Source organism: Sus scrofa, chromosome 13 (assembly GCF_054392235.1).
Source record: "Sus scrofa isolate SSC_HxYL_T2T_F1_AM1 chromosome 13, Sscrofa_HxYL_maternal_Yorkshire_Landrace_v2.0, whole genome shotgun sequence".
NCBI lineage: Eukaryota > Metazoa > Chordata > Mammalia > Artiodactyla > Suidae > Sus > Sus scrofa.
The window spans coordinates 33,383,638-33,408,633 of record NC_139395.1 but is presented as its reverse complement, the minus strand read 5'-3'; the positions used below and the strand labels follow the sequence as shown (position 1 = coordinate 33,408,633).

The 24,996-nt window shown below is 39.7% G+C and overlaps 1 protein-coding gene across 7 annotated transcripts in view; it reads right to left on the bottom strand.

Moving 5' to 3' along the window:
• CNOT10 (CCR4-NOT transcription complex subunit 10) overlaps window positions 1-24,996 on the bottom strand; it is an 81,651-nt gene that overhangs the window by 54,437 nt on the left and 2,218 nt on the right. For 4 of the 7 annotated variants that reach the window (XR_014822674.1, XR_014822675.1, XM_084987611.1 and 1 more), the window contains exons 2-6: window positions 10,990-11,151; window positions 6,224-6,374; window positions 4,373-4,515; window positions 1,721-1,807; window positions 494-577 (exon numbers count right to left, since the gene is read on the bottom strand). Coding sequence is in view for 5 of the 7 variants with exons in the window: in XM_084987611.1 (XP_084843737.1) it covers window positions 494-577; window positions 1,721-1,807; window positions 4,373-4,515; window positions 6,224-6,353 (444 nt within the window). In the remaining 2 variants the exon portion in view is untranslated. Of the gene's footprint in view, window positions 1-493; window positions 578-1,720; window positions 1,808-4,372; window positions 4,516-6,223; window positions 6,375-10,989; window positions 11,152-12,696; window positions 12,792-24,996 lie in introns of all 7 variants that reach the window. The other 3 variants (XM_084987612.1, XM_084987614.1, XM_021071545.2) reach the window with 2 other exon arrangements.

Sequence of the window (24,996 nt, the reverse complement as noted above, 5' to 3'; positions counted from 1 at the left end):
AAGGAAAATGCCTGTTATAATGTTAAGTGAGAAAATACTATATTAAATTGGAGACATAGTATGATCACTGTACAACTCAATATAAAGGTTTATATAGCTGGTAGCATATATTCAGTATAATAGGCTAAGATAAATATATTTATATTTTTTTGTCTTTTTGTCTTTTAGGGTTGCACCAATGGCATATGGACATTCCCAGGCTAGGAGCTGAATCGGAGCTATAGCTGCCAGCCTAAACCACAGCCACAGCAACACAAGATCTGAGCTACGTCTGCGACTTACACCACAGCTCATGGCAACACCAGATCCTTAACCCACTGGGTGAGGCCAGGGATTGAACCCGCATCCCCATGGATGCTAGTGGGGTTCATTAACCACTGTAGGCTAAGACAAATTATTTAAAACTGACAAATACCTACTGTCTAAATAAGAAAATTTTAAGACATAAAAGCCACTAATTGAAAAAAAAGAGAAAGGTTAAGAAGAAACTTACATTCCCAGCTGTGTTCATGACTGACTTGATTTCCCTTTTGCATGCCTTCAGGGACTTCATTTGGATATAAGCTCTTACTTTATACTGCCAAAGGAAAAAAATGCTTTTATGTAAGAACTGTGGGGGATTTACACATGCTGAAGTAAAATTAGACACAATCTGTTTACAATCATACCAGTTACTTGCAAAAGTGAGTATAAAATTATCTTAAATAATGTATTTTGACTGTGTGCTTGGAATACAGTTTTAAAACCTAAAACGTGACAGGATGAAATTTCTACTTAACTTTCAAGCAAAAATCCTACCAATTCTTACCTACATATGGCTAACAATAAATTTCAAAATTCTACAAACTGATTTTACCATCTAATACATTCTCAGGATATTTCTATCAATTTTTTATAGAGAAATAAAAGAAATAATATTAAAAAAAAGAAATGATATTGCATTATCATCTTTTTTTTTTTTTTTTTTTTTTTGTCCTTTGTCTTTTTGTCTTTTGTTGTTGTTGTTGTTGTTGCTATTTCTTGGGCCGCTCCCGCGGCATATGGAGGTTCCCAGACTAGGGGTTGAATCGGAGCTGTAGCCACTGGCCTATGCCAGAGCCACAGCAACGCGGGATCCGAACCGCGTCTGCAACCTACACCACAGCTCACGGCAACGCCGGATCGTTAACCCATTGAGCAAGGGCAGGGACCGAACCCACAACCTCATGGTTCCTAGTCGGATTCGTTAACCACTGCGCCACCACGGGAACTCCTGCATTATCATCTTAAGCAAAATATATTCAGAAGGATAAATGTGCCTCTAAACCGTAATACTTTTGGAGTTCCCACTGTGGCTCAGTGGTTAACGACTCCAACTAGGAACCATGAGGTTGCGGGTTCGATCCCTGGCCTTGCTCAGTGGGTTAAGGATCCAGCGTTGCTGTGAACTGTGACATAGGTTGCAGACACAGCTTGGATCATGCGTTGCTGTGGCTCTGGCGTAGGCTAGCAGCCACAGCTCTGATTAGACCCCTAGCCCGGGAACCTCCATATGCCGCAGGAGCAGCCCTAGAAGAGACAAAAAGATAAAAATAAATAAATAAATAAAAATAAACTGTAATACTTTAAAGCCAAATAAGCATACATGTCTTCTATTATTTACTGTTTTCAATGACCTATCATATTTTTCATCATTTATAAGTAAATTTATGTGACATATAACTCTTAACATTTACGCTACCTGATGTATCTTTGACTTTGCAGCTTCTATGAGAGCTCCGCTTTCACCTTTATGGTTAGACGTGTCTTTGTTGGTGTTATTACCAGCCTGCAGGGTGGTGAAACAAAGTTAACCAAAATGAAGTGCTTTTGAGGATAAATGATATCATTGATTTCCAAGTGAGTTAATCTGAATCACCTACAGAGCATTTTCAAAATTCCGAATCCCAGGTCCCAGAGATTCAGGTTTAAGAGTTTGTAGTGAGTGACAGGAAATTACTTATTAGCAGCTCACAGTTGAGCATATGATGGGCTTGGTTTAAAAAGCAAGGATATTACTTGGGCAAAATTCAGATTACCTTTCTAAAGCCCAGGACAGATGTCATCCCCTCTTTAAAAATTTTCTCAGGTGTAAACACTGCCAACAACATCATGCCCTAGAGAGTTCCCTTGTGGTGCAGCAGGTTAAGGATCTGGCATCTCTGGCCCAGGAACTTCCACATGCCCCTGGAGCAGCAAAACAACAAGAAAACCCCAAACAAAAACACATCATGTCCTTAACCCAGAGTAAACTGTTCAAAGTCCTTCACGATGTGACCCATATTTGAGTTGCCAGGTTCATCCCTAATGATCTCCCCATATTTCTCAGGTCTTCGCAGGTGAGATGACCAGAAATCCTGCCTACCCACCACTCTCACACCTTTATACTCTCCTCTGCCAGGATGATCATCCTGCTTCATCCTTCCTCTTCTGACTTATTGAACAATTATATCTTTAAAGGCTCCGATCAAACATCCAAACTGCTCTGAAACATTCCCTAACCTTCTTCCTTCCTATCCATCAATAGATGTTGCCCATTTTTATCTTTCCATAAGATCTGAATTCCTTGAAAATAACTGCAGTGATCATTGGTCACTTTAGTAGCACATAAGCATCTACTGAAATGAATTCCATTTCATCAACTATTACAAGTATTGGCCATAAAAAAAAATGAAACATTTTAATTTACTACACAGTATGTGGGAATAATGCTAAGATTATTTAACTGAGCACTCACACATGTACACTTGAAAAAAGCAATGTTAGATTTTTATTTTTAAATCTCAAGAACTTATATAGGCAGAAAGAAAGGTACTGATATCTGTTTCTGCAAATACTCCATTTTTAACAAAGGGACGGGAACTGGACAAAATAAGGACCATCCTTTGGCAGCCAGGCGCATAGGCAAAATGAAAACCATGAGAACCAACCAACCAACTAAACAAACAAACAATCAAAAAGGAGTTCCCTGCTGGCTCAGTGGATTAAGGATCCAGCATTGTCAATGTGACATAGTTTTGATCCCTGGCCTGGGAACTTCTGCATGCTTCAGGTTTGGTTAAAAAAAAGAAAGCCGCAAGAACCAAGATGTATTCTCAAAGTAAATCAAGTCTCCCCAGAACATGGGGAAGCTTAATTGTCATAAATGTGTGTTCTTTTTGAAGAACTTTAAGGATGAAATTTTCCCCAGTGAAAGTTGTAGAATTGCAAAGTTATGGAATTTTGTGGTCTTTTTTTCTTTTTCTTTTTTTTTTTTTCCGGTTTTTAGGGCCACACCCATGGTATATGGAAGTTTCCAGGCTAGGGGTCCAATTGGAACTGAAGCTGCCAGCCTATGCCAGAGCCACAGCAACTCAGGATCCTTAGAACCCAGGTCCTCATGGATATTAGGCGGGTTTGTTACTACTAAGCCACAACAGGAACTCCTGGAATTTTGTTGGCTTAGTTCTAATCTTCATATTCTGCAAAACTAGTATCTCGCACATGAAAAGATGTTAACATACATCCTTAGCCATTAGAGAAATCAAAACTATTATGAGGTACCACTTCACATCCATTAGGATGGTTACAATTTTGAAAGGACTGAGGGCTGGGAGAATGTAGAGAAGCTGAACCCTCAAAAGTTGCCAGCAGGAGTATAACATGGCACAGCTACTGTGGAAAACAGTCTGGCAGTTCCTCCTAAAGTTAAACATAGAGTACCCATTTGATCCAAGAATTCCACTCTGAAATACACACCTAAGAGAACTGAAAACATATGGTTTGCACAAAAACTTGTACACAAACATTTGCACCAGCATTATTCATAACAGCCAAGAGAGGAAAAGAACCCAAGGTTCATCAGCTAATGAACAGACTTTCTAAAAGTGGCATATCCGCATAATGGAATATTACTTGGCTATAAAGAAGAATGAAACACATGACAAAGGAATGCTATAGGCTACAACATGGTAAATTTTGAAAATAACATGCCAAGTTAAAGAAGCCAATCATAAAAGGTCACATAGTGTACGATTCCATTTATATGAAATGTCCACAAATCCACAGACATAGAAAGTAGATTAGTGGTTGTCAAAGGCTGAGGGAAGGAGGGAAAGGGAATGAATGTTGACAGGTACAAGGTTTCTTTAGGGAGTGATGAAAATGTTCTGCAATTTCGACAGTGGTGATAGTTGTACAACTCCGTGAGTATACTAAAACTCACCGAATTGCACACTTCAAAAAAATGTATTTGTACATGGGAATATATTTGTGCATGGGAATTTTATTTCAATAAAGCTGTGAAAATAATATTTAATAACCACAAACATTAACCACACTTTAAATTTTAGTCTGATCACTTCAGAAAACTCACCTCATTCTTTCCATTTTTGTTATTGTTGCCCTGTGAAATCATTTTTTCCAAAACAGCAAGAAGATGTAAAGCTTTCTCAGCTTGGTAGGTTAATATATAGAGGTCTACAAGCAAAAAACACACTGCTTGGGCAAATTTTTCTTCTGGAGGGCGGTGGGGGGGGAGAAAAACAGGAAAAGAAAAGTCATAATCAAACGTAAAGCAAACATCTCAGACCACTCCCCCCCAGAAAAAGCTCTGAAAAGCAAAGCCTGAGACTTTACTTAAAGACGAAAGCAAACTGCAATGTCAACAATGTCACTCTATTTGACATCTCAAGGCCTCTCACACTACGGATTCTAATGCCTGAACTTCCTTTGGCAAAACACCTACCAAATTCCAGCACATGAAGTGAGGATTATTACTTTAGATGGAAGGAAACCTCAATTCCAGGACCTGCTTGGCTACTCAACAGATCTGCAGCCCCTGTATTTCACTGAACTATTTACTTATTTATTTGCCTGCACCTGTGGCACAAATAAGCTCTTGAGGCAGGGATCGAACCCATGCCACAGTAGTGACAAAGCCAGATCCATAACCTGAGCCACCAAACTCCTGCCCTTACCTTTCTTACTACCCTTACTCAAGGCTAGTAATTGTAAGCTAGTTAACAAAAAAGCGAACATTGTTCTAAACTATCTAATCTATGACTACCTGTGAAAATTTCAATTAAGCAATATACAAAATAAAATATTATACTGTCCGCTAACTTTCCAAAACACTCCTTCTTTAATACACTATTCAAGTAAGAAAGGATCAGGCACACTAAGGCAGTGATTAAACATCAAAGGGGAACAAAAATCAGTAAATCCTTATAATCAGAAATAGCATTTCTGGGAGCTCCTGTTGTGGCTCAGTGGGTTAAGAATCTGACGAGTGTACATGAGGATGCAGATTTGATCCGTTGCTCACTCAGTGGGTTAAGAATCTGGCATTGCCGTAAGCTGCGGCACAGGCCGCAGATGCAGCTGGGATCCCGGGTTCCTGTGGCTGTGGTGTAGGCGGGCAGCTATAGCTCTGATTCAACCCCTAGCTGGGGAACTTCAATATACTGCAGGTCCGGCCTAAAAAAATAAAAAAAAAAAAAAGAAGAAACAGCATTTCTAACAGTTATCTTCAAAAACTGGGGTGGGGGGGGTCAGGGCATGAGATAATTATAAGAAAACCTGTGTTTTTGGGTGTTCTACGCAGCAGAAATGAATCTGACTAGGAACCATATGGCGGGTTCAATCCCTGGCCTTGCTCAGTGGGTTAAGGATCCGGTGTTGCCGTGAGCTGTAGTGTAGATCGCAGACTAGCTTGGATCTGGCACTGCTGTGGCTGTGGTGTAGGCCGGTGGCTACAGCTCTGATTAGACCCCTAGCCTGGGACCTTGGGTAAGGCCCTAAAAAGACAAAAAAAAACACCCAAAAACCAAAAAAAAAACAAAAACAAAAAAAACAAAAAAAAAAAACCCCAAAAAAACCCCCAAAACCTGGATTCATCTAAAAGTGATATAATTTTTCTTTGGGAGCACTGGTGACATATGCCACAGCTGTGGCAATGCTGGATCCTCATGTCCACTCTGCTGGGCTGGGAATTGAACCCACACCACCATCAAGACAACATTGGGTTCTTAACCCACTGAACCACAGGGGGAGCTCCTAAAAGTGATAAATTTTTATTTTTTTTTAACCATTAAGAAAACTTGCCACAGCTTTTTTTCTTTCTTTAAACACATGTAATTCTGATTTAGGTTATCTAGGTAACAGTACCAGGGACCTTTGCAAGTATAAGAAGACAGGCAAATTTTGGACTTGACAGACAACATACCAAAAGGCTCTATAAACTGATAAAGTTTTTCACCAACTGATATGGCTTCTGTGTACTGCCGCAGATGATAAAGAATCACTGCTTGATTGTAATACAACATGCTATTTTCAACATCATCTAATCCATCCATTTCTTCAACAGCAGAATGGACCTGCAAAACAATCGACAGGGATTGTGTTCCAACAGTAAGAAAATAAAGGTAAAAATTGAAAGAATCTGTATGAATAAACAGAAACATAGGCCAACATTTCTTACTCTTGAAATTTCCACATTTCCAACAGGACCTCTAGATTTTAATTACTCTCACATACTAAAAATCAAATATTTGTCATAGTAAAATTTTGTTCTTCAATGTGGCTTCTGAGTTGGATTCCCACTCATGTGGCCTCAGGTAGCAAGAGGCTAAATAGGGAGTGTGCAAAACTCAAAATAACCTTTCCTATGAGAATGATTTTTTTTTCTTTTTATGGCCACACCTGCAGCATAAGCAAGTTCTTCGGCTAGGGGGTCAAATCAGAACTGAAGCTGCCGGCCTATATCACAGCCACAGCAACATTGGATCTGAACCACATCTGCAACCTATGCCACAGCTTGCGGCAATGCTGGATTCTTAAACCACTTAATGAGGCCAAGAATCAAACTTGCATCTCACGGACTGGATGTTAGATTCTTAACTGGCGAAGGCACAAAGGGAACTCTGAGAACATTATGATATATACATAAGCTAGATTCCATTTTGTAAATACCAAAGTAAATTTAAACATGAACAAACAATACCTAACTACTTGACTATGTGCCAGGCCTGCTACGTTAAATCCTTTATAGAGAATACCTCATTTACCCTTCCCATACCTCAATGACATAAATATTATTTCCATCTTATAAATAAGGAAACCAGCACAAAAGGCTTAATTATCCTGCCCAAGGCCATATAGCCAGGAAGTTTATTTTCTGATTTTCCTATTGGGTTCTTTGTTCCCATAATAAAAAAAAATAGATTTTTCAAAGCAGTGAACAACAAAAATACACCTTGTCAAGCACTGAGGTAAAAACAGGCTTTTAATGGCCTCACTAGAACCTTAACTTCCACATCTGACACCAAAAGTCGTAACACTTTGCATTTTAAAGCTAATGACTATCTGTATATCCACTTTCTATAAGCTGCAGCAATACGCTTTTAAATTTTAATCGTTTCACATTCTCTACTTCCATGTAACACATTAAAATGAAATTTTACCTGTATTAAAACTTATCTTTACATTGAGAATGGATAAGCAATGAGGTTCTACTGTATGGCCCAGGGAACTATGGGATAGACCATGATGGAAGATAAGAAAGGGAGTGTATATATACATATGCATGACTGGGTCACTTTGCTGTATAGCAGAAATTGGCACAATACTGTAAATCAACTATATTTCTATAAAATTTTAAAAAACCTTATATTTGCCATTATGAAGAATGCAACAAATTGTTGTAGAAGTTTAGGTAATTAATTCTGACTGGTATTTCTCTAAATTAAACAATGGAACTTTTTTTTGGCCACGCCCATGGAGTGTGTAAATTCCTGTGCCAGGGATCAAACCCACGCCACAGCTGTAATCAGAGCCACAGCAGTGACAATGGCGGATCCTTAATCTGCTGAGCCACAAGGGAACTTCAGGGGAACTTTATTTTTAAATTTTATGGCTGCACCTGTGGCACATGGAAGCTCTTGGGCCAGGGATTGAATCCGAGCCACAGTTGCTGACCTACACAGCAATTACGGTAACAATGGATCCTTTAACCCATTGTACCAGGCTAGGTATGGAACCTGTGCCTCAGCAGCAACCCAACCTGCTGCAATAAGATTCTTAACCCACTGCATTACAGCAGGAACTCTGACAAGAACTTTAATATACAGTTGGTCCACTGTATTCACACGTTCCACATCCATGGATTCAACCAACCACAGACTGAAAACACATGGGGAAAAAAATGTCAGAAAGTTCTAAAAAGCAATATTCGAATGTGATATGTGCTGGCAACTATTTACATTGTATTAGATATTATAAATAACCTAAAGATTATTTGAAGCATACGGGAAGATGGCATGATGTGGCTAGGTTATATTAAAACATTATGCTATTTTATTTATTTTTATTTTTAAATTTTTTTGTCTTTTCTAGGGCCACACCCGTGGCATATGGAGGTTCCCAGGCTAGGGGCCTAATTGGAGCTGTAGCCGCCAGCCCACGCCACAGCCACAGCAACCTCAGGATCCGAGCTGCGTCTGCCACCTACACCACAGCTTACAGCAATGCCAGATCCTTAACCCACTGAGCGAGGCCAGGGATCGAACCTGCAACCTCATGGTTCCTAGTCAGATTTGTTAACCACTGAGCCATGATGGGAACTCCCATTATGCTATTTTATATAAAGATTTTGAGTAACTGTGGATTTTGGTACTGCAGGGAGTCCTGGAACCTTGAACTGGTTAATGGCAAGGAACATGAAGTTCATGATACAGAGTGGTTTGTAATTAGACTTCTGCAGACTTCAATCACCCATGTGTTGAGTTTGATGCAGGGGTGGGGGAGGGATGTTAATGCTAACAATTGGTCCAAGCTGACCAATAGCATGAGCATCTCAATGAGTTTCGTGGTTCTTTATAATCTTTAATTATCAAGTCACTATCTTCAAGTGATTAAAAAAATCTTTTTAAATGGAGAAAACTCAATTTCCAAAGAAAAATAACACTTCTTGGTAGTTATACAATGGAGAGAGAATGAGCTAAGAATGGGATAATTCTTAGCCAGAAAAAGGGGTCCTGGATAAATTAAGGAGTTTTGGTTTCAGCAATGATTGAAATTATGAATAACTTTTCCACATTTTCTATAATTCACCAAAATAATCTAGTAATTGCTCCAACCAGAACAAAGACTACTCATTAAATAAGATGAAAATGAAAGTGGAACAGAATGAAAAGGTGTGTCATCAAATGAACCTATCTACAAAACCAAAACAGACTCACGGATGTGGAGAACAGACTTGTGGCTGCCAAGGGTGAGGGAGGAAGGAGAGGGATGGCTTGGGAGTTTAGGGTTAATAGATGCAAACTTTTATATTTAGTATAAATACATAAATAAATAAATATTAAAACTATTAGGCTCCTCAAACCGCAATTTAAAATTGAGATAATGGGAGGCTCTTGTCCTGGCACAGCAGAAACGAATCCGACTAGAAACCATGAGGTCACGGGTTCAATCCCTAGCCTCACTCAGTGGATTAAGGATCTGGCGTTGCTGTGAGCTGTGGTATAGGTCAGAGACGTAGCTCAGATCCCACATTTGCTGTGGCTGTGGCATAGGCCGGCAGCTGTAGCTCCGATTAGACCCCTAGGCTAGGAACCTCCATTTGCCACAGGTGCAGCCCTAAAAAGCAAAACAAAACAAAACAAAAGAAATTAAAAAATAAAACTGAGATAACAAGTACCTATGCCAAGGGTTAGATGTGAGGATTATATGAGATAGGGAATAAAAAGCACTTAATATGAAATTTGGAATCAAGTAGTAAGTATCTGATGAATGGTGGCTATTATTTTCATTTTTGTTGAAGAATTTTAATAGGGTTTAAAAATTTCTTTGTTCCTATAAAGAATTATAAAGACCCTGAAGAACTTTATTTCTTTTCTTTTTTTCCCTTTTTTGGCTGTGCCTGTGGCATGTGGAAGTTCCCAGGCCAGGGATCGAACCTGAGCCCCAGCAGTGATCTGAGATGCAGCAGTGACAATGCCAGGTCCTTAACCTGCTGAGTCACTGAGGGACTCCTCTTCTAACTAAATGACATTGAGGGTGATGTATAGTATCTTCACTCCTACAAAGAATCACGAAGAGCCTGAAGGGGTCACTTATTTCTAACCACATCACATTTTATGTGATACTCCATAGTATAGTGGTACTCATGAATACAAGACGGGGGGGTGGGTGGGGGTGGGGGGGTCCTCAAAAAGGTTTCAGGATCTTATACAGCATGAAGCAGTAATTAAAAGCATAGGCTCTAGAGTTAAAGAGAACTGGGTTCAAGCAGCTCTTATTACTTAAAAGCTTTGTATCTTTGGACAATCTACACAAGCCATCTGTACCTCAGCTTTCCCATCTGTGAAATAAGAAAATCACAGTAGCTTCTTCATAGGGCTACTGGGAAGAGTAAGTGAGATGTCCTATATAAGATTCTTAGTTACATAAAGTCTTATTACACAGTAAGCACTAATGGTCCGTTATCAGCCCTCCTGAATATCAAAGGTCTAACCTTGTGATACTGTTATGACCAGACCAATGATCAAGGCAAGCCCCAAACAATATAGAAATCAGAATATCGTCTATTTAACCGATCATCTCCTGATCCAAAATGCTAAACAATCTGCTATTACTATTAATAACTGGACCTTTGCAGGTATAAATAAGATAAAATCTCAGCAGGTCATCTTTTTCATACATTTCTATTTTAATTCTTAATCAAAACTCCAAAGCTCATTCAAATTTGGTACATTAGTTTACCTTGTTCAAGTTCAAAACTCAACGGAAAATAAAATCACACAATATACCTTTCATTTCCTGAAATAATAATTTTATACAAATAAAACTAATACCAACAAACGTTTATGATATATTAGAAATCATGCTATTAATATCAGATAAGTAGTCACATTATTTTACTTAACTAATTTTATTTCACGATTTAGAGAATACCATAATATTTTATAGTGAAATTCATTTATGTATCACCTGATTCTTCAGCTGGTTAAGTGTTTGTCTCAAACTATCTGTTGTGGTTTGGTTACTTTTAAAAAATTCAGCTACTGCTGTGTTCAAAATTATTTTATAATCATCTTTGTTTATATCTTGTAGGCAGGCAAGATGCTGCAGACATACATCATAATTTCCAGCCTAAAATAAAAACACACAAACAAAATCACATACCAACTTTAAGAATTATACATTCATTTCCAAACATATGCCATTCATTTTTATTTTGTTTATTTATTTATTTTTCTTTTTTGGCCACACCCACAGCATATGTAAATTCCTGAGCCAGGGATCCAATTTGAGCCATAGGTGTGAACTATGCCAAGCTGCAGCAACGCTGGATTCTTAACCTGCTGCACCACAGCCCGAACTCCTCATTCACCTTTATTTAAAATCTCTTAAAAAGACAGTTACTAGATGAAGTAATAGTCATGTCAATTAAGAAACTGTGTGGAGTTCCTGTTGTGGCTCAGTGGTAACAGATCCAACTAGTATCCATGAGGATGCAGGTTCGATCCCTGGCCTCATTCAGTGGGTGGGGGATCTGGTGCCGCTGTGAGCTATGGTGTAGGTGGCAGACTCGGCTCAGATCCTGAGTTGCTGTGGCTGTGATGTAGGCCAGCAGCTGCAGCTCACATTAGATACCTAGCCTGGGAACTTCCAATGCCACTAGTGTGGCCCTAAAAAGCAAAAGCAAAAAAAAAAAAAAAAAAAAAAAAACCAAAGAAATTGTGATATGTCAATTTTACCTCAAAAAAACTGAAAAAAAAAATTGTGGATATTTCTCAAAAATCAAACTCTAAATATATGTGCATTATATCTACAAGACACACACACTATATAAGTTTATAAAATATCTATATATAATATATATTATAATCAGATATAATATACATTAGTATATACTGGTATATATTACTATCAGGGTGTAACAAGGCTAGCCAAGAAAGGTAATATGATTATTCCAAATTTTAATTTGTAGTATACCTTGCATACCCAAGTATCAAGTTCTTCAGCTTACATGAATGCAACCTGCTAATCAATAAGGTTTTCTTTCACATTATTTTGTTTGTTTGGTTTTTCTTCTTACAGCTACACCTGCAGCATATGGAAGTTCCCAAGCCAGGGGCCAAATCAGAGCTGCAGCTGCCAGCCTACTCCACAGCCACAGCAACACCAGATTCAAGCTGCATCTGCAACCCATGCAGCAGCCTGAGGCAACAATGGATCCTCAACCCACTGAGCAAGGCCAGGGATCAAACCCACATCTGGCGCCACAAAAAGAACTCCTCTTTCACATTGGTTAATATCAGAAAAATTAAAGTTCTGACAACAAACTTCTGAGGTTCCATTATAAAGGATAGTCAAGGAAAAGAACTGAAGAGACTAGTGAAATGAAAAGCCATTCCCATATATTTACAAATCTAATTTTAAGAGACATAAAAACAAAACTATGACAGTTAAAATATGTTTATGGAAGCAAAAACTTGGGAATGGCTCAAATCACTCCCATTCCTTTCATCATATTTAAACTAAAATTAAAAAAAAATTAAACCTAAGTAATCTCTAAACTTTAACTCTTGAATCAGTACAGAACAAAAACTATACATTAAAAAATTCATTGTGAAAAGATTCATACTTGACAGATCCTAAAGATGGCACAGATTAAGAGAAACCATTTCTTACTGTGAAAGCTTGGAAAGCATTGGTGGACAACTCCTTCTCTTGATCAGTGATCCCAGAAGACTGACCCGGTCCCTCATGTTTCTCTGCTCCCTGATCTGCAAACACACAAGTTTTGGAGTTCTTTAGAAGTAACATTTTTGCAGTGACTGTAGTTTTCCTCTTAACTGTTTTCTTCCTACTGAAGTTGCCAGTTACCTCTCTCCACTAAAATGGCCAGTGGGTTTTTTTTGTTTGTTTCTTAGTTTCTTTTTTTTTTTTTTAGGGCCACACCCATAATTTCCTGGGCTAGGGGTTGAACTGGAGCAGCAGCAACAGTTCTTTGCCACAGCAACACCAAATCCGAGGCGCATCTGTGACCTACGCTGTAGCTTGTGACAACACCAGACCCTAAACTCACTGAGCGAGGCCAAGGATCAAACTTGCATGCTCACGGATACTATGTTGGGTTCTTAACCTGCTGAGCCATAACAGGAACTCCATGGCTAGCGTTTTACATGAGGAAGGAGCCATTACTTCGAAAACTTAAGAAATGTTTCCCTTTGCCATGGAAATTGTTATATAAGGATCACAGCTCTCTCCATTAGGACATTCAGGCTGACAGCATTATGCTCTCTTAAAAATATTAGATCTCAGGGAGTTTCCATTGTGGCTCAGCGGAAATGAATCTGACTAGTATCCATGACGAACCCTGGTCTCACTTAGTGGGTTAATGATCCAGCGTCACCGTGAGCTGAGGCATAGGTTGTAGATACGGCTCAGATCTGGCGTTGCCGTGGCTGTGGCAGAGGCCAGCGGCTACAGCATGAATTCAACCCCTAGCCTGAGAACTTCCATATGCTGCGGATGCAGTGCTAAAAAGACAAAAAAAAAAAAAAAAGTTAAGATCTCCCCTCGCCCCTGCTCCAGTAATATATCAAATATCTTATATATTCAAGAAACTATGCCAGGGCCTGGAGACATAAAGAGATTATAAACCCATGTTCAAATGCCTTCAAAAAGTTTATAACCCAGTTGAAGCACAGTAACATTTACCCATTAGAAAACTACATTGATAAGAACCCATCAGTTATTTCTAGGCAAAGAATGCTTTCAAAGACTTAGAAATCCAAAAGCCAAGACTAATACATTTAAAAAAATTTCCTTTGGTGTTCCTGTCGTGGCTCAGTGGCTAACGAGTCGTACTAGGAAACATGAGGTTGCGGGTTTGATCCCTGGCCTTGCTCAGTGGGTTAAGGATTGGCGTTGCCATGAGCTGTGGTATGAGTTGCAGACGTGGCTCAGATCCTGCATTGCTGTGGCTGTGGCATAGGCCAGTGGCTATAGCTCCGACTGGACCCCTAGTCTGGGAACCTCCATATACCACGGGTGTGGCCCTAGAAAAGACAAAAAGAGACAAAAAAAAAAAGTTTCCTTAATATAAGTATCCATATACATTCTAACATTAACACTTTTTGCCCCATAATTTACTGTTTTAAAAATGAGATTTTTTGTTTTTTTAATTTAAAAAAAGAATCCCAAAATAAACATAAAAATCTTAGTTGAACCAAGTCTTACTTAAACAACTCAAAAATGACAACTGTTTTCGGTTTTATGGCCTCGTCTGAGGCACGCTGAAGTTCTGGGGCCAGGGATCAAACCTGTGCCACAGCTGCAACCCATGCCACAGCAGTGATAATGCCAGATCCTTAACCTGCCACGTCACTAAGGGAACTTCCTTAAGGATGACACTGTTAAGTGTGAGTATAAACTGGTACGACCTCCTGGAAAGTAACTGGCAATACTTACCTATGTACATAGCCTTGACCAATCTCATTTCTAGGCATTCACTCTACAAATACACAAAGATGTTCATCACAGCACTATTTATAATAGTGAATATCTAGAAATAACAAATATCCTACAGTTAAGAAAATTGCTGGAGGAATTCTGGTCATGGCTCAGCGTTAATGAACCCGACTAGCATCCATGAGGACACAGGTTCAATCCCCAGCCTTGCTCAGTGGGTGAAAGATCTGGCATTGCCGTGAACTGTGGTGTATGTAGGTCGCCTGCTACAGCTCCGATTAGACCCCTAGCCTGGAAACCTCCGTATGCGGCGGGTAGGGCCCTAGAAAAAACAAACAAACAAAAAGATATATAAACATGTATTTCTGAATATGTACAGAATAAAATTTGGAAGGATGTCAAACTCTTAGGGGTTACCTCCAGGGAGTGGGATGGAAGAGGGAGAGATTTCACTTTCCTTCACATTCCTTAAGTGTAAAACCAACCAGGACCTGTTCTGGATATAAAAGCCTTACTGAGCTACAACACCACTCCAGAGACAGACAGACAGACAGACAGACAGACACACATGGTTTCTAGTTTGCAGGAAAAAAAGCCTCCAAGATCTTCCCTGATATTGTGGAAAATTGACACTACACTGTAAACCAGCTATAATGGAAGAAATAAAAAATCATTTAAAAAAAAAAAAAGGGTCTTCACTGAGAGCCGAAGGACAGATTCAAATTTGCTGTCACCCAGCACCACAGCCACAGTGACCCCAGGGTATCCAAGCTGCATCTGCAGCCTACACCACAACTCATGGCAAAGTTGGATTCCCAACACCCAGGGATTGAACCTGCATCCTCACAGGTACTACTCAGATTCGTTCTGATGCACCACAAAGGGAACTCCTCAAACATTAATTAAGTTAGGGAGGGAATGCAGAAACAAAGGAGGAGCAGTCAATAGACAACAGTGCAGGGTATAGGTTTCTCCTCAGGGAATATAGGAAACAATAATATAGCTCTGAATTCTTCAACAGAATTAAGGCCACCGGCCAGAGTGGAGGAAGGTAACTTTGGGCTGAACCGTAAGATTTTTGGACAGCCCCCTGCCACCCCATCAACCAATCAGGAGAAAGGTACACACCCTGAGCCCTCCTCCCAACTTTTGCCTATAAAAACTTTTTTTCCAAAAACCATTGAGGAGCTCAAGTTTTCTGAGCACAAGCCACCTATTCTTCTTGCTTGGCCCTGCAATAAACCTTTCTCTGCTCCAAACTCCCAGGTTTCAGTTTGTCTGGCCTCACTGTGCACTGGGCACATGAACTTGTATTTGACAACAATTGTTTAAATTTTTATAATGAATATGGGTTACTGCTTAAAAGTTTTACTTTTTAAATGTCTGCCTAAAACTAATAAAACGTTTTGGAAGTCAGATGGGGGTTGCCTTAAGAAGTCTAGTGACTGCAGTATGCATCAGGTGGAATATGAAGAGGTATTTCTGAGTGTGTGAGCATTCATTTAATTACACGTACACTCAATAATGTGGGTATTTCTTTTTCTTTTTGCTTTTCAGGGTTGCACCTGTGGTATGCGGAAGTTCCCAGGCTAGGGGTCAAATTGGAGCTACAGCCAACAGTCGCAGCCAGGATCCGAGCTGCATCTGTGACCTGCACCACAGCTCACAGCAACACTGGATCCCTGACCCACTAAGCGAGGCCAGGGACTGAACCCACATCTTCATGGATACCAGCTGGATTCATTCTGATGCACCACAATGGGAACTCCTAATGTGGGTATTTCTTGATAACTGCCTAGAAACCTGTCTTCCAGGAGCATTTCAAAGAACTAGTCCTCAGCAGAGCTAACTTTCGGAAGCCCTGGCTTGGCACATGTCATCAATCAGTAAAGACTTCCAATTTCCCTCCCTCAAGATGGCAACATAGTACAATAAAAAGTCTTGGCTTCAGTCTGGTCTCCCCTTGGCCACCTAGCTCTGCTTACTGATGCTAAATAAGGTCACTGCTGTGGTTTGGGTACAATCCCTGGTCCAGGAACTTCCATATGCCAAGGGTATGGCCAAAAAAAAAAAGTTAAAAAAAAAAAACAACCCCAAGACTTATTTATGCACCTTAAACACACAAATTAACAATGAAATTAGATTTAATATGAACAGCTCCTTAGATCGCCAAGAAACTCCTATTATTAGATATGATAATATAACTTGTACTTAAGTGAATTTATTTAAGACTTAGATTTGACCTATAAAAAAGGCATTCTGGAGTTCCCGTCGTGGCGCAGTGGTTAACGAATCCGACTAGGAACCATGAGGTTGCGGGTTCGGTCCCTGCCCTTGCTCAGTGGGTTAACGATCCGGCGTTGCCGTGAGCTGTGGTGTAGGTTGCAGACACGGCTCGGATCCCGCGTTGCTGTGGCTCTGGCGTAGGCTGGCAGCTACAGCTCCGATTCGACCCCTAGCCTGGGAACCTCCATATGCTGCAGGAGCAGCCCAAGAAATAGCAACAATAACAACAACAACAACAAAAGACAAAAAGACAAAAGACAAAAAAAATAAAAATAAAAAAATAAAAAAGGCATTCTGGTATTTGGGCTTATCAGAATAATTATTTCTGATAATTAAAGTTAGATAAATTAGTATTTCATATCTACTTTTGCATACAGATAAGTAACTGGGAGGAGGAAAAACTAATTGTTCAATGGGGACAGCTCACTGGTTTAAGAGGACACTCAAACAACTTTTTCTTTAGAAAGCCAATAATAGAGTTATTTGTTAACTCAACTGTTTACACAATGCATCTGTTTTACAAAATAACACAATATTGTTCAGAGTGAGGGCCAATTTCTTTAAAATGTGTAAAAATGGGGACACAGGATTTCAGGACTCCAGAAAGTAAAATGAGAGTTTAGAATGAGACAGAACCCTCAACTCTGTGTATATTCATGAGACCATTTTAACAATGAACATAAATACTTTATAAAATTTTTAGGGTGCCTAAAGTGTTTAAAAAATCCATCTACATAAAGATACTAAATTTAAACCAAATGCCAAAAATTTTAGTTTGCCATCAAGTTACCTCCATAGCTTCTTCTAAAACACACCCTCCTTGGCAGTTCCCATCAGGGCTCAGCAGTAAGGAACCCAACTAGTATCCATGAGGACACAGGTTCAAACACTGGCCTCACTCAATGGGTTAAGGATCTGGCATTGCTGTGAGCTTTGGTGTAGGTTGCAGATGCAGCTCAGATCCTGCGTTGGTGTGGCTGTGGCACAGGCCAGCACAACTGCAGCTCTGATTTCACCCTTAGCCAGGGAACTTCCATACACCAAGGGTGCAACCCTAAGAAGACAAAAACAAAACAAAGCAAAACAAAACAAAAAAAATAAAACACGCCCTCCTCTTAGATTAGATGACATTCCTTCATGGGACTTCTGGGCCCAAATGTCATTTATAAATTGCGATTTATAAATACAGGGAGGAGGGAAACACCCAACAATTCACCAAGGCACTGAAGAGTTTAAGCTTCTACTTTCCGCCAAAAGCAGACTGGCTCATGTGGCTACTGCTATCATCCTCTAGAACTATAAAAGTTTCCTAAAGTCTTCCAAGTAAAGAGAGACACCAACTTTAACAACAAGAGACCCTGAAATTCCCATTTCTACAGACATTTTATTTTATTTTTATTTTTATTTTTATTTTGGCTGTGCCTTCAGCATATGGAAGTTCCCTGGGGCCAGGGATCAAAGCCTTGCCACAGCAGTGTCCTGGGCTGCTGCAGTGACAATGCCATATCCTTAGCCCTTAGAGCCACAAGAGAACTCCTCGACTTTTTTTTTTTTTTTTTTTTGGTCTTTTTAGGGCTGTACCCGTGGCATATGGAAATTTCCAGGCTAGGGGTGGAATCAGAGCTGCAGCTGCTGTCTTACGCCAAGCCATGCCAGATTTAAGGCATGTCTGTGATCTACACTTACAGCTCATGGCAATGCTGGATCCTTAACCCACTGAGTGAGGCCAGGAATCAAACCTGCAACTTCATGGTTCCTAGTCAGATTCGTTTCTGCTGAGCCTCGACAGGAACTCCCCACTCCTAGACATTTTAGATAGCCAAGCTCAATAAATAGCCTATTACATGTTAATAATAAAAATTATTATTCTACCTACATTCTTTCACTTCAAGATAAAACTCAGAGGGAAAAACTCACTTCAGTGGTATTACTATTTTTATTTTCCTTATCTTTCTTCACTTTACAGGTTTTCTGTAAGGAACTGGTATTATTTTTTGCAATTAGTCTTTAAAACATTTGGTTTTTTGGTAATACTGACTTCTTACCAGAAAGAGTCTGCACATAATTCCACAACGTGTCTTTACTTGTCCAGAAATAGTCTCCATTGCCAATTGAAAGAGTATATGACCGATTATCTGTAAGTTTGACTTTCCTTCTACTCTGGCCTAATGAACAGGGCTGACTTTCCAGGCGAACAGAGCTTTTAGATGCACAAACCTTGACGCTTTTTAAGCCAACAGACTTCATTTCTACCAACCAATTGCCTTTAGGTTTAAACTAAGTAGCAAAGAAACACATCTCTTTTTCAAAACTGAAAAAAGTCAGTTAACTGAAAACCCAGAAACATTCTAATGTAGAAGGTTAACAATTCGAACCTAATTGGAGGAGGAGCTTCCACACAAGCTCCAATTTTCAAAATATAGCTCCAACGATGTTCAAAAAAACAAAAACAAAACAAAAACCACCACATTTTTTTCCAAAGAAAAAAGAAATGTAGGCCTAAAGAAATACCTCTACACATACAAAATAGTGCTGATGCCTTTGAGAGGGAAAATTTTAAATAAGGAAGATGCCATTTCAGAGAAAAATCATTCACATTTACCAAAGCCACCATACGGCTAAGATCCGAATACCTGGCATGTGTTTTCTATCATTTGAACAAGTAGACCTACCTTAGCAAAGCCCTAGACAGAATGGCTGATTTCTACACAGCTCCAAGAACTGACATATGACCAGGATGCCACAAACTTGAGCACCCTGTCCAGCATGGCAGAAATAAAGGAATAGAATACCAAGTATCAAGAATATCAGCATAGTGCAGTTCCCACTATGGTGCAACAGGAATGGTGGCATCTCTGGAGCACTGGGACTCAGGTTTGATTTCCCAGCTCAACACGGTGGGTTAAGGATGCAGTGTTACTGCAGCTGTGGCTTGGGTCACAACTAAGGCTCAGACCTGATCCCTGGCCCAGTAACTCCATATGCCTCGGGAAGGCCAAAAAAAGAAACAAAAAAAGAGTATCAGCATACCTCGGGGAAGACAGGCAAAGCAGAACAATACCACCGCTGATGAGTATTTTTATTTTCATATCTAAGACTAGTTTTCAGTCCCAGAAAAGAGATTTACTGTAGTTTTCAAATATTAATATTTGACTTCTTAATGTCACAAATTCAAAAAGTCTAATTTTTTTTTTTTTTTTTTTGCTTTTTAGGACGTTCCTAGGATAGGGGTCGAATCGGAGCTACAACTGCAGGCCTACACCACAACTCATGGCAACACCAGATCCTTAACCCACTGAGCAAGGCCAGGGATTGAACCTGCATCCTCATGGATACTAGTCGGGTTCGTTTCCATTGCTCCACAAGGGGAACTCCAAAAAGCCTAAACTTTCACATTCAACTTAGACATCTTATTCTACTTTGAGTTTTAAATTTGAAAGGGCTGTGATGAACGTCTGATTTCATTTACAAAGATAAATACCTTCAAACATAAAATTTTAACTACTTTAAATAATTTAATGTCCCAATTTAAGTAATTTGACTTAAAAAAGACAAAATTTTCTGAGAACTCAAGTTACTTATAAATCTAAAAAACTAAGCTTACAAAAATAGTGACTCTTGGGTACTCTTTACTGTCCGTGCAATAATACAGTAAGGCTTCAACTTATATTCACAAATATTAATCAATTATCCAAACAATTACAAACTTTAATTTGGAATCATAAGACTCTAAATTCTTTTTTTTTTTTTAGCGGTGCCCATGGCACACAGACGTTCTTGGGGCAGAGATCAAACCTACATCACAGCAATGACTAGAGCCATAGCAGTGATAACACGGACTCTTTAACCTGCTGAGCCACCAGGAAACTCTAAGACTCTATAAATTTTTTTGGTTTTGTTTTTTGCTTTTTAGGGCCACACCTGCAGCATATGGAAGTTTTCAGGCCAAGGGGTGAATCAGAGCTGTAGCTGCTGGCCTACACCACAGCTCACGCAATGCCCGATCCTTAACCCACTGAGCGCGGCCAGGAATTGAATCTGCGTCTTCATGGATATTAGTTTGAAACCCACTGAGCCACAACAGGAACTCCCCAAGACTCTAAGTTCTTAAACATTAAAAACACTTAAAATATCCAGTGTAGGTCACTGTTAATCCTTATTCTGAAAACTGATAAATGAAAAGGCTGAATTAGGAGTTCCCGTCATGGTTCAGAAAAAATGAATCTGACTAGCATCCATGAGGACACAGGTTTGATGTAAGCCAGCAGCTGCAGCTCAGATTCAACCCCTAGCCTGGGAACTTCTGTATGCTGAGAGTGCAACCCTAAAAAAAAAAAAAGTTGAATTAAGTTTTTAACAATTGATATCCCTTTCTGGGAAAAATTACACTTCATCCCAGTTTATATGTCAGAACTACTCTTTGTAGAATGCCAGCTAGGAGTTCCCGTCGTGGCTCAGTGGTTAACAAATTCAACTAGGAACGATGAGGTTGCAGGTTCGATCCCTGGCCTTGCTCAGTGGGTTGAGGATCCGGTGTCTCCATGAGCTGTGGTATAGGTTGCAGACTCGGCTCGGACCTGGCGTTGCTGTGGCTCTGGCATAGGCTGGTGGCTACGGCTCTGATTAGACCCCTAGCCTGGGAATCTCCATATGCCGTGGCAGTGGCCCTAGAAAAGGCAAAAAGACAAAAAAAAAAAAAAAAAGAATGCCAGCTAACAAATGCAGACACGGTAATAGAATTAGGAAAAGTATCACTTTGCAACCCCCAATGATGTAACTGATTATGGCAAAGATCATCTACAGTGGATGTTTATATAATGCCAAATTATTACCACATAGATTACTTTTTTAAAGAATCCGAGATGCAACTGTCATATAACATTATATTAGTTTCAGGTGTACAACCTAATGATTTGATATTTTTGTATATCCTGTATATTACTTCTGACTGAATATGGGAAAGGACATTCCTGTGACCACCTTAACAAACTGATCAAACTGAGCATCATCAATAGTGGACAAAGTGACAGTAGGTGCTTTTTTTAAAAAATGATTTTTATTTTTTCCATTATAGTTGGGTTACAGTTGATGTGCTTTATATAAAGTACAGAACGCCACTTACAAAGCATCTTAAAAATATGTTAAATCTAAATCTAATCAAGCCTGTAGTAATAACATTCAGCTTACAGAAAATACAGGAGATAATAAGGAATTAATTAAAAGATACCAGGAAGAAACAATCAAAACATGCAGAATATGGGGCATTTTGTAAGACAGTCCACTTAATCTCACTGTCATTAAAAAAAAAAAGAAAGAGTGAGTTCCTGCCTTGGCGCAGCGGAAACAAATCCAACTAGGAACCATGAGGTTTCGGGTTCAATCTCTGGCCTCACTGAATGGGTTAAGGATCCAGCAATGCCATGAGCTGTGGTGTAGGTCGTAGACATGGCTTGGATCTGGTGTTGCCGTGGCTGTGGTGTAGACTAGCAGCTGCAGCTCTGATTAGACCCCTAGCCTGGGAACCTCCATATGCTGCGGGTGCAGCCCTAAAAAGACAAAAGACAAAAGAAAAAAAAAAAGAATGAAAGAAAAAGAAAAAAGATATGGGGTATTAAGAGAAACATCAAAATACAATGAATGAGCCTTGACTGGGTATTAATTTAAAAGTCACAGTTTCTTTAAAACTTTAAATAACATTTTTGGAACAATGAAGGAAATCTAATATATTCAAATATTAATTTTCTGAAGTATGATTATGGTACTGTACATAAGTTTATGTCCTTATTTTTAATAAATGTATGAAGAAATTTTAGAGAGATGAAGTATCAAGGTCTATAGCTTATCTAGAAATGATTCAACATCAAGAACTATAGCTAGATGGAGTTCCCTCTGTGGTGCAACAGGATCAGTGGCATCTTGGGAACACCTAGACATAGTGCAGCTGCAGCTTAGGCCTTGACTTTGGCTTCTATCTGATACTTCAGGTGGCCCAAAAAAGGAAAAAAAGAACAACAAAAAAAGAACTGTAGCTAGTGACAGCTAGCCACACCTGCAGCACATAGAAGTTCCCAGGCTAGGGGCTGAATCAGAGTTGTAGCTGCCAGCCTACACTACAGCCACAGCAACTGGGGATCCCAGCCTTGTCTGTGACCTACACTGCAGCTCATGGCAATAGCAATCCTTTACCCACTGAGCGGGGCCAGGGATTGAACCTGCATCCTCATGGATACTAGTCGGGTTCATTATTGATAAGCCACAACAGGAAATTCAATTTTTTCAATTATTTCAATGTTTGAAATCATTTGTAATAAAAAGTTGAAAAATGTCAAACATACACAGATTTTTACAACTATGCATGGCGGATGTTAATTAGACTTACAGTATTAATTTCACAATATATACAAATATCGAATTATTATATTGTAAACCTGAAACTAATACATCAATAACAACTTTTTTTTTTTTGTCTTTTTAGGGCCACCCCTGAGGCATATGGAAGTTCCCAGGCTAGGGGTCAATTCGGAGATGCAGCTGCCAGCCTACCCCACAGCCACAGCAATGAAAGATCCGAGCCTCATCTGTGACCTACACCACAGCTCATGGCAACACAGGATCCTTAACCCACTGAGCAGAGCTAGGGATTAAACCTACATCCTAAGGGATACTACTCGGGTTCGTTACAGCTGAGACACAATGGGAACTCCTACACCCTGATTTTAAAAAAAACAAACAAAAAACAGAGGGATTTCCCATTGTGGCTCAGTGGAAACAAATGTGACGAGTAATCCCTGGCCTTGCTCAGTGGGTTAAGGATCTGACTGAGCTGTGGCGCAGGTCACAGATGCTCCTTGGATCTAGCATGGCTGTGGTGTAGCCCAAGGGCTACAGCTCTGATTGGACCTTTAGCCTGGGAAGCTCCACATGCCAAGGGTGCAGACCTAAAAAGATCAAAAAAAAAAAAAAAAAGAGAGAGAGAGAGAGAGAAACACTAACCTGAACTACTGAATGTTTCTATTTATCAACCACCTGGAAAGATATCTAACCTTAAAATTATATGATCCTATCAAGAATGTCTTTCAAAAAAATTAAATAAATTGACAGTAACTAGAAAAATAAAAAAACCATGCACACATACAGGAGTTCCTTGGTGGTACAGAAGGTTAGGATCTGGTATACTCACTGCGGTGGCTCAGGTTTGATCCCTAGCCTGGCCAAAACATTAAAGAAGTAAAGTCAAACAAATCATTCTAAAATATTGCTGATGTTTCATACCACTTTTATATGTTTCACAGGAACTTTCCACTGCCCCTAAAATGTTTATTTTAGGTTGGTGCCCCATCCACCCTGGGATACCGCTTCCCTTATTATTTGGTTGAAATACAAACCAGGGTGAGAGAACTGCTGACTGGTCAGTCACTAAGAAGTCACACAACCTAGAACTTCAGGTAAATCAGTTCTCCAGCAGGTGAGTCTTGACCAATTGGGAAGAGGAAATGGGAGAAAGCTGGACATTCAACCCTTTCACTCTGATGTGGTCTTTTTTTTTTTTTTTTCTTTTTTGCAGTGCACATGGTATGCAAAGTTCCTGGGCCAGGGATGGAACCTGAGCTATAGCAGAGACAACATCAAATCCTTAACTGCTAGGCCACCAGGGAACTCCTCATCTAAAGGGTAGTTTCGCCTGGAAAACCTTATAGAAAACTCCGATATGCAAATGACCTGCTATGTCTCCTCACAGGTCACAGTGACAGTAGCCAGGACTGTAACGTATTGCATCTTCCTTTGCCCCCTCACCTTCCCTATCTTGAGCCTACACCTTCCAAATAAAAAATATGCACCTTAACCAGGTTCTGCTTTCCAGAGAATGTGGGCTACAACATACATCTTACCTCACCTCATCTGATTCTAACAAGTTACAAACTTGTGAGGGATATAAATTACAAAGATACTAGGAATAAGTAAGAATACTGAGGACCCCATTTCTTTCCTTTTCAGCCACGTTCATGGCATGACGAAATTCCCAGGCCAGGGACTGAACGAGCACCACAGAAGCCACCAGAGCCATAGAAATGACAAGTGGATCCTTAATCCACTGAGCCACCCAGGAACTCCATGGACCCCCATTTCACAAATGAAGAAACTGTGGCTCAACTGAGAACCTTTCCCAAGGAGCAAGGCTTTGCGCTCACCAAGCAGTCACAATTTTACTCACTAAACAATCCTCATACC